We start from the raw sequence: 16,081 nt of genomic DNA on the forward strand, positions 1-16,081 counted from the left end.
TGAGTTTTCTGTTTTAGTTCGCGTGCACTAACCATACTGAGCGGTCATTTAGTGCTCACTATTTTCGTTCACAATACGTCTCGTGTTATAAGTGCCTGTGATTTGTTATTAACTGTACGGATGACTGATATTTCTATATCCTTTTTGGTGGACCGTGAAAAGCAAGGAGGCGTGATGGAAAGTTGCTATAAATTGTACACATGGATCAACCATACTTTGTTGATGCTGCTAATGCAAATACTATGGAAAATAAGCCAAATTTCTAACTACTTTAAACAAAAGTGAGTATTTATATTCCGATGTTACTTTACAAATCGACAAAGTTTAAAGTCTATTATAATAAAAGTGTTTGTTTGGCTGTCCTTGACGTCGCGTTTGCTGTTTGAAGATTAATAAGGATATTTCAAGGATTAATAGCGATGATCATAATTTCTGATAGTAAAACCTAGATACCTATATCTATTCTATATATATAGATTATACCTATATCTATATCTTAAGTTATATAAGATCTTTTAAACGCCTGTAAATAGTGAACTTTTGTAGATATCCAGATTTGATTTGAATTTATAGGTTATGTTTTCGTTATAATAAAACATAGTTAACGTATCACTGATAGTATCTAATTGATAATAATATTAAATTGTCACGTGTAAAAACATATTTGGATATTGAAATGATTTGTCTTGTGATGTTTTAATTTAAATGAGGAATTTCAAATGTTTTGCGACTTATTGTAGGTAGCTAGTTTTTAGATACTGGTTTGTTAAAAAATAAGAAGTTTTACGTAAAGAAACGTTGTTTAAGAAAAAAATTGTCGGATTAAGGCGTTTAAAGAACGTAAGAAGATTATAAAGACAATCATACAATTATTTAAAAATAAAACTGTCCAGACATTTTGCGTGTTCGAGAGTCATCACGTACTGACTACTGACCTAAATTATTTTCTCTTAAAGAATAAGGATTAATTGTTACTGTATCTATAAAGTATCAACAACAAAAAAATCAAATTATATTAGAACTAAATTAATTAAATAAAGATAAGTATAAATAAGTAGGTAGTAAGTACTCTTTTAAATCTTCTTTACAAACTAACTGAAATCACGAGCATATAACAAAATAAATTGGCATTTCGTCGGATTGTCCCATGTCGTGATCTTTTATATGGTATTTAAAATAAACTAGTTATTGTATAGTCTATAGGTATACACTGTCATGAGAAATTCACGGACGTTAAGCATAAACTACAGATGTTATTAGACTTATTTGTGACATAGTTTGATACACCTTTAATATTCTTTATTTATTATATAAGAACCATTAATTGGTTTATATTAATATTGTAGCGTTTTCGAGAAATTTACAGTAAGCATTTTTTCCTTTACTTTAACCGTAAGCCACAAATAAGGATTAAGAAATGATGATGACATAATTGAATAATTCCAGTGAATTTTAGTATAGGGGATTTTTCGACTCTCCGCCGTTTGCTAAACATAGGCAGAAGCTAATATTTAAAACCTTATTTACTGATATAGTAAGTAACCGTAGTGTTGATGATGAGTGCAGATGAGTTAGGTAGAGTAGTAGTCGCCCAATAGTTCCTCTCCATAATAATGGAAGCCATTAATAACGGACAGCTCCTCAGAGGTCCAGCTAGATATCTAGAGGTTTTCAGAGGTTACGGCTTTCATCGTGGTCGCTAACTAACTTCTCCTTTACCTTACACATACAAGGATGGGCAGAGGTAATTGAGGTTTAATACCTTGGTGTTGCGTAGAGATGTGGGGGCATTTACCATAAAGACACCATCAGAGGTATTGTTCCGACCAGTATCTGAGATTCATCATACGAATACGAGGCATAATACGAATCACCCGTATCACCTCGACGACCCAGCTGAAGTATTTCCGAACGCATTCTCCTTCTAGAATAGAGCGTACCAATTCTTAAAAGACCAGCAACGTATCGCGACCTTCTGGCAATGTCCTGCCCGTTTGTCCTCTGTTATATAAAAAAGCTAATAATGAGAACGTGATTGGATAAATGTGTAGACGTCATATTATTTTTAAATAACGTTTGTATAGTCTTAGCATGCTACGCAACTTTGCTTAAACTGGTTCATTGGAGGTTAATCTGTTGCTATAAATATTTAATAGCTAATGGTCTCTTAGTTTGACAGGTGTGATAACGAATAAACAAAAAAATTATACAAATCGGCCACGTATTTTGACAACAAACCATTACAAGATATATATACATATGAGGTAGATAAACAGTCTATCTTTGGGGCTGTTTAAAATATATTGTGTACAGTGAACTCAAGGGACGAGGAAAATTTGGCACACAGTTGTTTTATTGAACTAAATAGCTCCAAATTTATTTAAATTACCTGAAAATCCAGTGGCGCCACTACACAATCGTGGAATAATGAAATTGGCAGTTGAGAAGTGGCAGTAGTATTAGAAAAGTTAATCTCTTCGATAAACAAGCGAACGTTAACGCGAAGTCGACGCGCAGAGGTTCAGCGTTGTTTTTTGCAAAATGAAAAAATTTTTTTAGAGGAAGTGGATTTGAATTTACGTGCTGCTGTGAAAAACCAACACGACTTCTCAACAGGATTTAGAAGAGACTGAGAGCCGTTAACCCTTTACCTGTCTTTCCGTTGTTAGATTAATGTAACTCACAAAAAAGAGATTAATCTATATGAGTGTACAGGAGAACATAGTAGCTTTTTACACTTCGCTTATACTAGACTTAACTCTGGTGCGAACCAGTGTTGAGTCTGAGACGATATTTTCATCTGCTGGGTACATAGCGACTGACATAATACGCCGCTTATCAGATACTCTTGATGTTTGTTTATTTTTAGTAGTTATTTCTAAAATCATAGACATATAAGTTATTCTGGAAATGATTCCGTATTTACCACTGCGAATATGTTTTGTAATTTATTTTAAATAAAGTAAATAGGAACAGTATTAATAATTATTTTTCTTTAAAATATATTAAGCATTTTCCTCCTGTTTAACTGCACCGACAACGGGAATCGAACGTATGATCTTTGAGACGATGGACTGGAAATAACAAGAGGAAAATTGGGCGTTTAACTGTACGTTAGTAATTGTATAACTTAATTAATGACGTCGGAATCCGTAAATATCTTATCGTGTTTCTTGCTATTTAAAGACGTCATTAACGTGAGAAACCTTAATGCTCCGTGCGATCAAATTCTTTTTTAATGTAGTAATTAATGACGTTCGTTGTTGTACAAAAAGATTAAAAACAATTTTTAATAACTTTTACTGTATAATTGAAATGACCCGACTTTGATGTTCTTATATGTTTTTTCTACAGTATGAATTATTTAAATAAAAGCATAGGTACTCCTCCCGCAAAAGCCGGCAACGCACCCACTAAAATGGGTGTCCATGAGCAGCGTTGACTACGCGTTATGCGGGTCTTTTAAACTAGTTTGTTCTCTATTCTTTAAGAAAAGGTACAGCGATCTTTTTAAAAATTGACTATGCCAAAATTCAAGATCAATAAAGATTATAACGATCACGAATTCGTTATAACATCATTGTTTTGAAAAAAATATGTTTTCATTTTTGCGACAACAATAAACGCAATCCTAGCATAAAACCATTGTTTTGCCGCTATTTGTTTGAATTTATCACGTTTTGTGTATTCAAAACAATAGGATTAAAGGTCACAATAATATTTCTCAGTAATGTGTTAATTGCACTTTATATCCGGAACAAAAACGTTTACAATCCGTTTAATAGTCTGCATACCACCCCAAAAACTCAGCTTTGAGAACTATATTGATTATTACTGCTTTGAACTTCATACTCTTCATTGAAAAGCCGGACCAGTACTGTTTGTTTCTTCATTTAAAAAAGAGTGTGTGTACTTATGTACACGTGTTAGAAGTTATACTTCTCTGGCGTATGGTAAAAATAACTAAAATGCAGTAGTGATATACGATAAATATTAAAATTAATTAAAATGATTTTCTTTAAATAAATAAATTATTAGTAAATACTATCACCGTCGTATATGAAATTGATTTAAAAACACCAAAAAAATATTTATTTATTCACAGTTTAATTGTACTGTTACGAAACACGTGTTCTAAATATAAATATACTAGAGTAACTTGAACATAGTTATCGATTTCCATGACACCTAGACCTAACTTTACGATGTCGAATTAAGGTGTTGGTGTGCGCGCATCATAAAAATTCACTCATCATTTTTCTCCATCGCGCCAAGAAGTATAACTTCAAAAAAGAACAATAATAATCACTTAAATCAAATCACAACTATGGTTGTAGAATCGGGCAGGGTACACAGTGTAAACATAGATTGATGGCCAGAGTCAAGTTCAGAGACTAAACAAACAATCTCTTCCAAAGTTTCTTCTGTCTAAAGGTTCTGCCAAGAGGAACCAATAGTTTCGAAGTGAGACTTGGCCTCTTTCGCCCGAACTCAATAATTAATCCACAATCTCAGATTTAAAACAATCTGAGATCAGACGATGACAGTCGATCGTTTACCTACCTGCATCCCAATAACCAAACCCTACGGATATTGGTACAGTTGAACTGTCATTTTCATACAAAAGTCTAGCTTGCATCGACGGATGGCTATTACATTCCGTCGTTTTGTTATTGGCACACTTTTATCAATATTAAGCTTATGATGTCTATCTCAGATGGTCGAAAATGGATTGAGATTGGTTTGGGCGTTACAACAAGAAACTTCACTGACATATATATAGTAACAGTGAACGAAACCAGACTTAAGCAAAATTAATGGTTCCGCCGTACCTTTAACAATATTCTATATCTTCATGGTCATATTTCAAACTCGTGTAAATTAAATAGAATATCATAATTTATTAATGGTATTTAATTGGATAGTGTCTTGGGATTTCGCGCCAAAGTTCACGTATTGATTGATATCCGATGGGTTCGAAGTCCGTTTTCTCATTGGCAAATCACGATTTAAGGCTTGAACAGTGCTCAAATCGGTCAACTAGCCCTAGTTTAAATTAAATTGTTGGAAGAACTGTCGCTCATATGCATTTGAAAAAAATATATATTGTGGGTTGAAGCCTACTGTATCGATTGATAAAATCAAAAAAGATAAAAGCAATACCAATTTCCCAAAAAAAAATTTACCATCGAACCGTAGATTAGACATAAATTACAAATTCGCTCCAAAACGGTTTATGCGATTTATTTTAATCTTACACGTATTATTAGATATAGCATATATTATTATTTTGATAAAAAAAAATTTGTATTAATTCGTTTCCTGGGCATGGAAAGTAATAAAAGGTAAATAAACTCAAGCGCAATGGGCTTCCCTCCGCAATTTCACACCCGCGAGCCCTGCATGCGGCTTGTCTTCAGTCCACCTCAACGCTTTGCGACGGGAGGACTACGCTTGTGTGTCGAAGCCAATAATAATTAAATATTTGCGTATTTTAGTTTTTACCCGCGGATTTTTTTAGAAATGCCAAAATATAAAAAGAAATATCAAGTGAGGCGAGGACATGAACTTCGGAAATTATTGTATGTTATATAAGTATATGTATATAAGTACCTACCCAAACAAAACTCAAATTTAGAGTTGTCAAGTTTCAAGTGCAACTTGTACAACCAAGTAAAATAAGTTGCTGAACCTGATACCTGATGGAATCTGAAAGTGGGTTCTGGATCTCGAGGATGGTAAGCAGTAGACATACCGTCATTGAGCTCGTTGTAATCAGCTCAGCGAGACGATACTAGAAATGTGACTAAATGAACCTGATGATGGACTCCGAAGGTGGGTACTGGGTCTCGAGGATGGCAAGCAGTAAACATACCGTCATTGAGCTCGTTGTAATCAGCTCAGCGAGACGATACTAGAAATGTGACCATATGAACCTGATGATGGACTCTGAAGGTGGGTACAGAGTCTCGAGGATGATAAGCATTAGACATACCATCATTGAGCTCGTTGTAATCAGCTTAGCGAAACGATACTAGAAATGTGACTATATGAACCTGATGATGGACTCCGAAGGTGGATACTGAGTCTCGAGGATGGTAAACAGTAGACATACCGTCATTGAGCTCGTTGTAATCAGCTCAGCGAGACGATACAAGAAATTTGACTATATGAACCTGATAATGGTCTCCGAAGGTGGAGACCGGATCTCGAGGATGGTAAGCAGTAGACATGCCGTCATTGAGCTCGTTGTAATCAGCTCAGCAAGTCGATACTAGAAATGTGACTATATGAACCTGATGATGGACTCCGAAGGTGGATACTGAGTCTCGAGGATGGTAAACAGTAGACATACCGTCATTGAGCTCGTTGTAATCAGCTCAGCGAGACGATACTAGAAATGTGACCATATGAACCTGATGATGGACTCTGAAGGTGGGTACAGAGTCTCGAGGATGATAAGCATTAGACATACCATCATTGAGCTCGTTGTAATCAGCTTAGCGAAACGATACTAGAAATGTGACTATATGAACCTGATGATGGACTCCGAAGGTGGATACTGAGTCTCGAGGATGGTAAACAGTAGACATACCGTCATTGAGCTCGTTGTAATCAGCTCAGCGAGACGATACAAGAAATTTGACTATATGAACCTGATAATGGTCTCCGAAGGTGGAGACCGGATCTCGAGGATGGTAAGCAGTAGACATGCCGTCATTGAGCTCGTTGTAATCAGCTCAGCAAGTCGATACTAGAAATGTGACTATATGAACCTGATGATGAACTCCGAAGGTGGGTACTGGATCTCGAGGATGGTAAGCAGTAGACATACCGTCATTGAGCTCGTTGTAATCAGCTTAGCGAAACGATACTAGAAATGTGACTATATGAACCTGATGATGGACTCCGAAGGTGGATACTGAGTCTCGAGGATGGTAAACAGTAGACATACCGTCATTGAGCTCGTTGTAATCAGCTCAGCGAGACGATACAAGAAATTTGACTATATGAACCTGATAATGGTCTCCGAAGGTGGGGACCGGATCTCGAGGATGGTAAGCAGTAGACATGCCGTCATTGAGCTCGTTGTAATCAGCTCAGCGAGACGATACTAGAAATGTGTTATATGAACCTGATGGTGGACTCCGAAGGTGGGTACTGGGTCTGATTGACTCTGATTTCATTTTCGGGCTTAGATATAACATGCTGCACTCGTAGGTTTCAGAACCAAGAAAAATATTTAAAATTTCAACTGGAAGACGAATCGTTGAAATTGATTATTTTTGCAATAAACTCAAAGAAATATAGTGGTATTATAGTAAATATTACCTAATATTTATTTAATATTAAATATTAATAAGTTCATATCGTCACATTTCTAGTATCGTCTCGCTGAGCTGATTACAACGAGCTCAATGATGGTATGTCTACTGTTTACCATCCTCGAGATCCAGTACCCACCTTCAGAGTCCATTATCAGGTTCATATAGTCACATTTCTTGTATCGTCTCGCTGAGCTGATTACAACGAGCTCAATGACGGTATGTCTGCGGCTTACCATCCTCGAGATCCACTACTCACCTTCGGAGTCCATCATCAGGTTCATATAGTCACATTTCTAGTATCGTTTCGCTAAGCTGATTACAACGAGCTCAATGACGGTATGTCTGCTGCTTACCATCCTCGAGATCCACTACTCACCTTCGGAGTCCATCATCAGGTTCATATAGTCACATTTCTAGTATCGTTTCGCTAAGCTGATTACAACGAGCTCAATGACGGTATGTCTGCTGCTTACCATCCTCGAGATCCACTACTCACCTTCGGAGTCCATCATCAGGTTCATATAGTCACATTTCTAGTATCGTTTCGCTAAGCTGATTACAACGAGCTCAATGACGGTATGTCTGCTGCTTACCATCCTCGAGATCCACTACTCACCTTCGGAGTCCATTATCAGGTTCATATAACACATTTCTAGTATCGTCTCGCTAAGCTGATTACAACGAGCTCAATGACGGTATGTCTGCTGCTTACCATCCTCGAGATCCACTACTCACCTTCGGAGTCCATCATCAGGTTTATATAGTCACATTTCTTGTATCGTCTCGCTGAGCTGATTACAACGAGCTCAATGACGGTATGTCTACTGCTAACCATCCTCGAGATCCAGTACCAACCATCAGAGTCCATCGTCAGCTGATGATGATGACTCGGTTTCGGTATTTTAGCAATACTGACATTAAAAAGTTTTAACCTCAGAACGAATTAAACATGTAAAAAAATCATGTATGTACTAGTTAAATAATTGGCAGCCACCATTTTTTCTAGACCAATATTTATTTATAAATTTTTATATTTAGCTAATAATTGGTTTCGTATTCACGTAGTTTTGTTAGACTATTCACTATTTTGTTAGACTAGATGGCGTTAGTAAATTATTGTTTGTAGTAGAGGTCAAATCCTCAAAGTCATCGGCGTATGTTAGAGTCTTAAGCGATAATAAAATATGGTTGATTGATAGCCGCCGAGTCGCTCTAGTTTTAGAATTTCAATTTTATAAAAATTATATGTTTGTTTTGATAGCACGAATGTATTGTTACAGAAATAGCACGAACTGAAATGTCAAACATTTATTGGACACACGATATAGGTATATGTAGTTATGATATACCTTAATACTTCTTATACCCGATCGATTTATTTCGCGTGGACACAAATGATCGAAATTCGAATGTATTCTGTCACCTGTCACGCAGGAATAATGTAGCGTATAACGGTGAAATATTTTACAAGTTATCCTAAATTAGAATTGAATTATTTTAGATAGAAAATATCCTTCCTTAAATAGGCAGATTTACATGGCAACGGTATCCTGGTATCACAATCCAAAAGGTAATGCCAATATTTAAATACCTCATTGCACGAGCGAAAGCGACGTCGAAAGTCTGAAATTACCTAAGGTGGCTTAAATAAGAATACCAGATCCCAGAGTAGATTCAAAGAGGAGGTTAGCGTCAAGTGAGACTCCCACATGACGAAGCACATGAAATTCGGGTTAGAACGGTCCATCCGTAGTAGTACAGAGAATTAGTGGATGCACGAACTAAGATATAAATGCGGAAACAAAGGAGTTCTTTTAATTATCCCTGAATATTATAAACCTTTAGTTTAAGTATAAAAATGATGGTGCTTACAGAAACAAAAGGCCAACAGAACTAATATTTGTCACTATTGAGTTAGCCCTGACTGCGCATAGAGTTTATGTCTATGTGCCCATAATACAGCGAGTACCTACGTGAAGGAAAACATCGCGAGAAAACCTTGCCTTGGACCCCAACAGTCGACGTATGCCTGACACCGAATGACCTACTTGGCTATAAAACAAATTATCAAGAAACAGATACTGAAATCTGGGGCCTAGATCTTAATGGGTATTCCCTTCCGTAACTTTTTTTTTCGATTAATGTCAATTGTAATGATGCTATGACAATATTTTACCTTTTTTTATTTGTAGACAGTACACCTATACATCTATACAAAGTTACAAATTTAAAATATCTCAAACCGTTAAGGAAAAAAAAGGGTCTGATGAAATCAAATAGTCCATGAACCATTCTGTTCAAATTTAAAATTTAAATGTACTCACGATGTTGAGCTACAGTTGTGTACACACATTCGTTTGCTTATTATAAGGAAAATTGTTTAAAAATTTTCCTAAACATCTCAATATGGCAAAGAAAATAAAAAAATTAATTTCCAAACAATGAAATGATATGGTTTTGTATACTCGAATGTTTAATAACTTTAAATTCAGATTGTCACCGATGAAATACTGTTTAATAATAATTTAATATGCGTTATTTTTTAAATAAATTTATCTTTGACACTTGCCAAACAAGTTGGTGCACAGACTATTTTAGGAACGAATTCTAATTTCTAATATCCAAGCCACAAAACACTCAAGGACACGTATTAGGATGTTTCATTTATAAAAAGTTATTACAGCTGGCAAGCATGAAGAGTATAAAAGAATTTTAATTAAGAACTTCTAAAAATACGTTTGAGTCAGATTGGTTACGAAGGTAGTGAAGGCCTCCGTCACTTCCGAGTTCAAACACGTTAACCTGAGTATATACAGTTTATGGAAATTCAGTATTACTGTAAATGTTTTTTATAAGTTTCCTGTCTAGATTACTGGTCGTACCGTGCACACGGTTGTAATGTAACAGTTTCTATTAACGACCAACATAATCATTTATTTTAGTTACACAATCTTTGTCGAATAATATTATATTAATAGGTATTAATTGAAATAAGCGTTCAATAATGCGAAAGAACAAAATGTTGTCTCTATAAATATTAAGACGAAATCAGGTTTTAAGAACGTGCTATTTGGAAGAGGCATAGTTGTCATTTGTCAAGTTGCCAATTGTTCTTTTTGAAATTGTCACAGAGTAGTTTATACACATACTGAAACAGCATGTTTTATGAGTAGAAATTGTTTGTTCAAACATATTTTATAATCTATCTAATTACAAAACGTATTTATATATTTCGTGTGTAAATTTCCAATGTTTACATATATTTTAATTGCTTTGTTTTGTTCCATTAGTGTCGTAGTAGTAATGTAATGAATGCACTTGCTCTCACCTTACCTAATTTGTTTTTCACATTGGTTGCCTTTGAAATCACTCGAAAGAGATTTGTATATTGTTGTACTGTATATTATTAAACATCGGGTATTCTAATAAAAAAAAAGGTTCTAATTATTTTTAAGTGTGAATCTGTTGCTTTCGATTAAAGTTGTTTTTTTTTTTATTTCTTAGCAACTAACATCATCCATTTAAACAGCATATACCATGAGCTTATACCATGACCATTATATTACTTCTACTTAATTTTGAGTCTTGAAAAGTCTCGTGTAATTAGAAATTTTATATATAGCAAATCCTTCAGTTATATAATTAATTAGTTTACACGATTCATTTATAGTTATTATCACGACGACGGGCCGTTGATATACTGTCGTGTCAAAACTGTGGTTCCATGTGGTTTACCTTCTAAGATGAATTCATTAATATATAAATGTTTTTATTATTACGGAAGCATTTGTGTGAAACAGTGATTTATACTATCTTGTATTTTAATACCTAGATTTTAGTTCTTTCGCTGATATCTACATAATGAATATAAATTTAATTTGCGATTTATTCGATAAATGAGTAAAAAATACTCCGTGTATGAACTAAATGAAACGGTTCTGATATGCAAATTTAAAAATGAAATTTTTCAAGGTTCTTCTACAAAATATTCACAATTAATACGTTAATATTTTCGGCCAAAATAATAAAATACATAATAACGAAAATGGGTTTTATAAATAGAGTTTGGATTGTGTCCAAATGGAAGTATAACTACACTGAGGTCAAGTTCACTAATTTTCAGTTGGAAAGCTGCATTGGAATTGATGCATAATTTATAAAGCTTTTTCTACTGAACTTTAGAGGTTAATTTGCATAAAACAAGTCCGCTCTGCAACTCATTCTGCATTTGTCTATTGGCCTCCGAAGCGAGAAACTTTCAGCCCTCGTTGTATTGTGCCACTTTCCACCAATTACTGCAGCAGGTACTCCTTCTCTTTGTCAATCCTGGGGTACCTAGACTGACCTAAAGCTCTTCAGCAAAATAATAACGTAATATTACAAGGGGGAGGGGGATTGTAGTAAGATATCACGAGTAGTTTTTGTTGCCCTAGTCTGCAGAATGATGGTCAGCAAGTTGTGGAATAGAAGTGCCAGCGTTGTGGTTTGTACTTCTGTACTAAGAATAAACTACATTATGCATAGAAAAATCCCCCATTGCCGAGGTTCGAACGACCTGAGTTAAGAACACTTTACCACTGGGTTAACTCCGTTCCATATCTAAATGATATAGAATTCAAGCCATTGCGTGTTTGTAGTATATAAAATGTATTAATACTAAAACAGAATATCGTCTGGTTAGTCACGATATCCCTAGCCGCACACGTGTACGGAAAATAATATCAAAGTTATAATTATCGACATGAAATAAGGTTTAACTCGAATATTATACTATTAGCTCAGATACAGATCACTATTTCATCCACCGCTCAAGACTAATTCTGCCTTATTTGTCAATTCCATAATTAAATTCAGCCGCAGTGTTGGCCTAGTGGGTCCAGCGTGCGACTCACATACCTGAGGTCGTAGGTTCGATCCCCGGCTGTGCACCAATGGACTTTCATTCTATGTGCGCACTTAACATTTGCTCGAACCGTGAAGGAAAACATCGTGAGGCCAAGACTTAAAGAGGTTGCCGGTGATTTATTTTTAAAATTAAATCTTTCAATTTCTTTTTTCTTTAAATTCAAAAGGTTGATTACTTCTGTTAAAACAAGTCAATGTATAAAAAATATCTATAAATATTTTTGAAGAACCATCAAGAAGACTTGAGTCATACAATTAATATATATTAATTCGCGTTAATAATGTTGTTTATATAACGACACGTCTTAATTAATGGAATGAATCACCTTGCACTGATATTGTGATGTCCTTCATTTTGACAAGTTCCACGTTTCGTTGCCCACATTCATACTGCCTTTTATGTTGTCCACATATGTACTTGGCTACTTCAGAAGTAATAAATGAATACACGCAGAAATCTAATAGCCGCATGTTGTACTTTTTATTGCAATAACAAGCGCTATATTTTTGATAAACATGTTTTATAATATTTAATTACATATGATGAATAAATATTTCTAAAAATGTGTTCCCTGTGAATCTGGCAGACCGGGAGTCTTTATAAAAAAATGTGTCTGGCTGGCAACACTATCAAATAAGCGTACCAAGGGTAATTTGTAATATTAGCCAGTGTCCTTCACAAAGTTCTAGATTTAGGCTTCATCGCCAGTATTCTTTACCGTGAGTCATCTATACCAACTGAATCATATCAATATTATTTTTGTTATTTATTATAAATGTTTGGTCTTAAAAATTATCATAGATTCATAGAGAATTATCAAACAAAGAACATTCTAAATCTTCTGTGTGTGAATATTTTTAAGAATTATCTAAATATTTGTTTTAGTAGTGTTGTATTAGTTGAAATAATTCCAAATATGTAGGCAATTTAAGAAACGTATTGTACGTACGAAATTATAACATTTTTCAAAGATTTACGAACTTTAAACTAGTGGTGTTACGACCTTTTTAGATCTGGGATTCCTCCGCAGATTGCTGCATCTGTTTTGTTATCATTTGTTTTTTTTTCTGATAGGCAAGTAATATATGCAGAAAGTCCATTGGTGCACAGGGCATCGAACTTACGACCTCCAACTAGATAGGGGCGAAATACAAATAAATAACTATATTAGTAACTTGCTTGCTATATTAGTAAATTCCTGTTTTTAGCGTTAAGTATTCCATGTTTCTTCAAGTTCAAAGCATTTAAGTTACTGTATATCAATCGCAAAATCCATTTTAAGTTACGCTTTTAGTGAGGACGGATGACGAAATCACAATAATGTTTTTCAGAATGGAAAAGTACTCCTCAATGTTTCAGTTTGTTTTGTAACAATCCTTGACTACACAGTATTTACCTTTATATATTTACCTAACCAGAATCTTATTAAATATATTATATCTATGCTTTGTATTTGTATTCATTACGTAAGAATCCCATCGGATTGCACAACAAAACCAATAGTTTTAAATATCGCGCCAGTTGGAGTTGCACGATGTTTTGTTTTTCGAAATATTTATTAGCATAAAGATTTGGGTCTAATTCCCAAAAAATGATGTGCTGTGTACAGAATGTTTGTTCGTCTTTGCGCTCTAGCTTCCCTCATAACTCTCCTTAACATATAAATGTTAATATTGTATGTCTCTTTTCAGATCCGTTGAAGAACATAAGTCAGAAAGAACATTCGTCTTAACACCTCTCACCAGAGACTACAAATTTAGAAGACACATACGTTCAATGTCGGATGTGCAAAACAGTACTCCATATAGAATTCCTTACCGGTCTAAGAAAAACTTCTCACTCACCTACGACTCCGACACTAGGTCGAGAAGATTGCCCTACTGTCTACCATTCGACTCGTCAGATTCTAGTGATTTGTGCGAATTACCAAAAAGAAGAATAGAATACGAGATCTTAAAGCATTCGGACTCAATGCGCGTATTGTAAGAACTTTGGTATTGCTGACAGCACAAATGTTACCAGCACAAGTAAATGTTAGAAGGCTAACATGCTTATATTTTTGACTACCCGCGTAGTTGTAACTGGAATGTGAATGTTTCATTTTAATAACGTCAAGTCGTCAAGATGCCTGCAAGAAAAAAGCATTTTCTTGATAGTTTTGACAATTGACATTTAAGAGTCGAGCACGATGTGAATATGAATCCGTATATGCTATTGATTGTTATTTGGATCTTTATAATATTGAAGTTTATAATTTTCACTTGTTTTATAGCACTGCGAACAGAACGTTATACCTATAACTTCTTTTACAAGTAAAACTAAGACGACGATCTCAGGAGAAATGCTATAAATTATAAATTGTATTTATTATATTTCTTGACAGTTCTACTTATAATCTTTTCGCAAATAACTGTAATATCTACTATCACGCTGCAATAGGAAAAAATTCTAATAAAAAAAATAGTAATTTTCCTCTTTATAATATTTTGTTAAAATTAACCTTTAGAAATCGTTGACCTCGTAATCGATTAACGCATACAAGTTTCAAAGAGAATTTATGTATAGAACCTAAAATAGTTATCAGTTGATAAAAAATTGTACTAATCTCTTCATTGGAACTACGAAAGATAAGCTTTAAATTATTCTGGAGGTTGTTTGTGAATTGAAAAATATATATTGTGAAGGCACAGGAAAATTAAAAAATGCATTAACACAGGCTATATATAAATACACAGCTCTAGGTTGTCTTTGCTTATGGTATATATAACAAATCATAATTTGTCTTGAAGCTGTTATTATTGTTAAGATCATAAGCTGTACATGCTTGACTAATTACGTTTAACTTTTGTGTTGGTTAATGTGTCCAATTACTACGAATAACTAACCTAAGTGATTAAATGAGACTGTGATCGTGTTAGGATAATAACTGTAATTATTTAAACATAAGAAAGGATGTAGTTAAGTTAATTATTAAGTATAATATGTAATAATGTCTAATATGCCATAACATTTATTTTTGTCTAATAAGACTGTCTCTAATATAGACGAAACGACGCAAATCTGTAATTATTTTAATCAATTTAAAATTATATAAAAGTCCATTATTATATATAATATTATGATTTAAATAAAAATAACTTGTTGACTAACATGGTTGGTAAATTATTTATAACTTGCTATGTGAAAAGTTAAAATAATGCCTTCTGAAAATGTAAAACTTTCATCAGATAAATTGATGAGTCTTAAATGACAACAATCCAACCGTTTATAAAAAAAAAAACATTAAAATTCTATAATTAATTATTATTTTGAATGTTTTCCTACCAATAATAAAATTTGGATAAAACCAAAACAACCATTGTTATAATATTTTGTTTTTATTCTGATTGGAGAATATTATGCCATAAACAATATTCAATCCAATTTTTTGTATGGCAATAGTTATAACTTTAAATTCAATTTATTCACAATTAAACTGTATTCACACTATGTATGGTAGGTATTGAGTTAATCTTGATACCTATGACATGCGGTATCAACAGAAGTGTTGATACCTAAACTCTATCAACCTGACTAATTATTACTTTGAAGGTAAAGGAAATTTTGTGAAAATAAATTTATTTTATAATATTTGAATTTGCGTTTTATTATTTTTTTATACAGCTCTATCATAGATGGATTAGTATACCTCTTATAATATAACTAAGTACATCCAAGCAAGTAGCTTTTTGCATCATACAGATACATGTAATATGAAATATAAATAGGATAATATTTATACATATATTGTTTATTCATATAATGTTCATTTACATTCTTGACAACTTCAAGAAGTTGGCAAAACAGG

At 33.8% G+C, this 16,081-nt stretch overlaps 1 protein-coding gene across 1 annotated transcript; it reads left to right on the forward strand.

Annotated features, from left to right (window-relative positions):
- LOC110998078 lies at positions 1 to 15,870 on the forward strand. The gene is made up of 2 exons (XM_022266520.2): positions 1 to 281; positions 13,926 to 15,870. Exons 1-2 carry the CDS (start codon positions 121 to 123, stop codon positions 14,218 to 14,220), a joined length of 456 nt encoding a protein of 151 aa, XP_022122212.2. The 5' UTR covers positions 1 to 120; the 3' UTR covers positions 14,221 to 15,870.
- The last annotated feature ends 211 nt before the right edge of the window (positions 15,871 to 16,081 follow it).

Source organism: Pieris rapae, chromosome 16, assembly GCF_905147795.1.
Source record: "Pieris rapae chromosome 16, ilPieRapa1.1, whole genome shotgun sequence".
Lineage (NCBI taxonomy): Eukaryota > Metazoa > Arthropoda > Insecta > Lepidoptera > Pieridae > Pieris > Pieris rapae.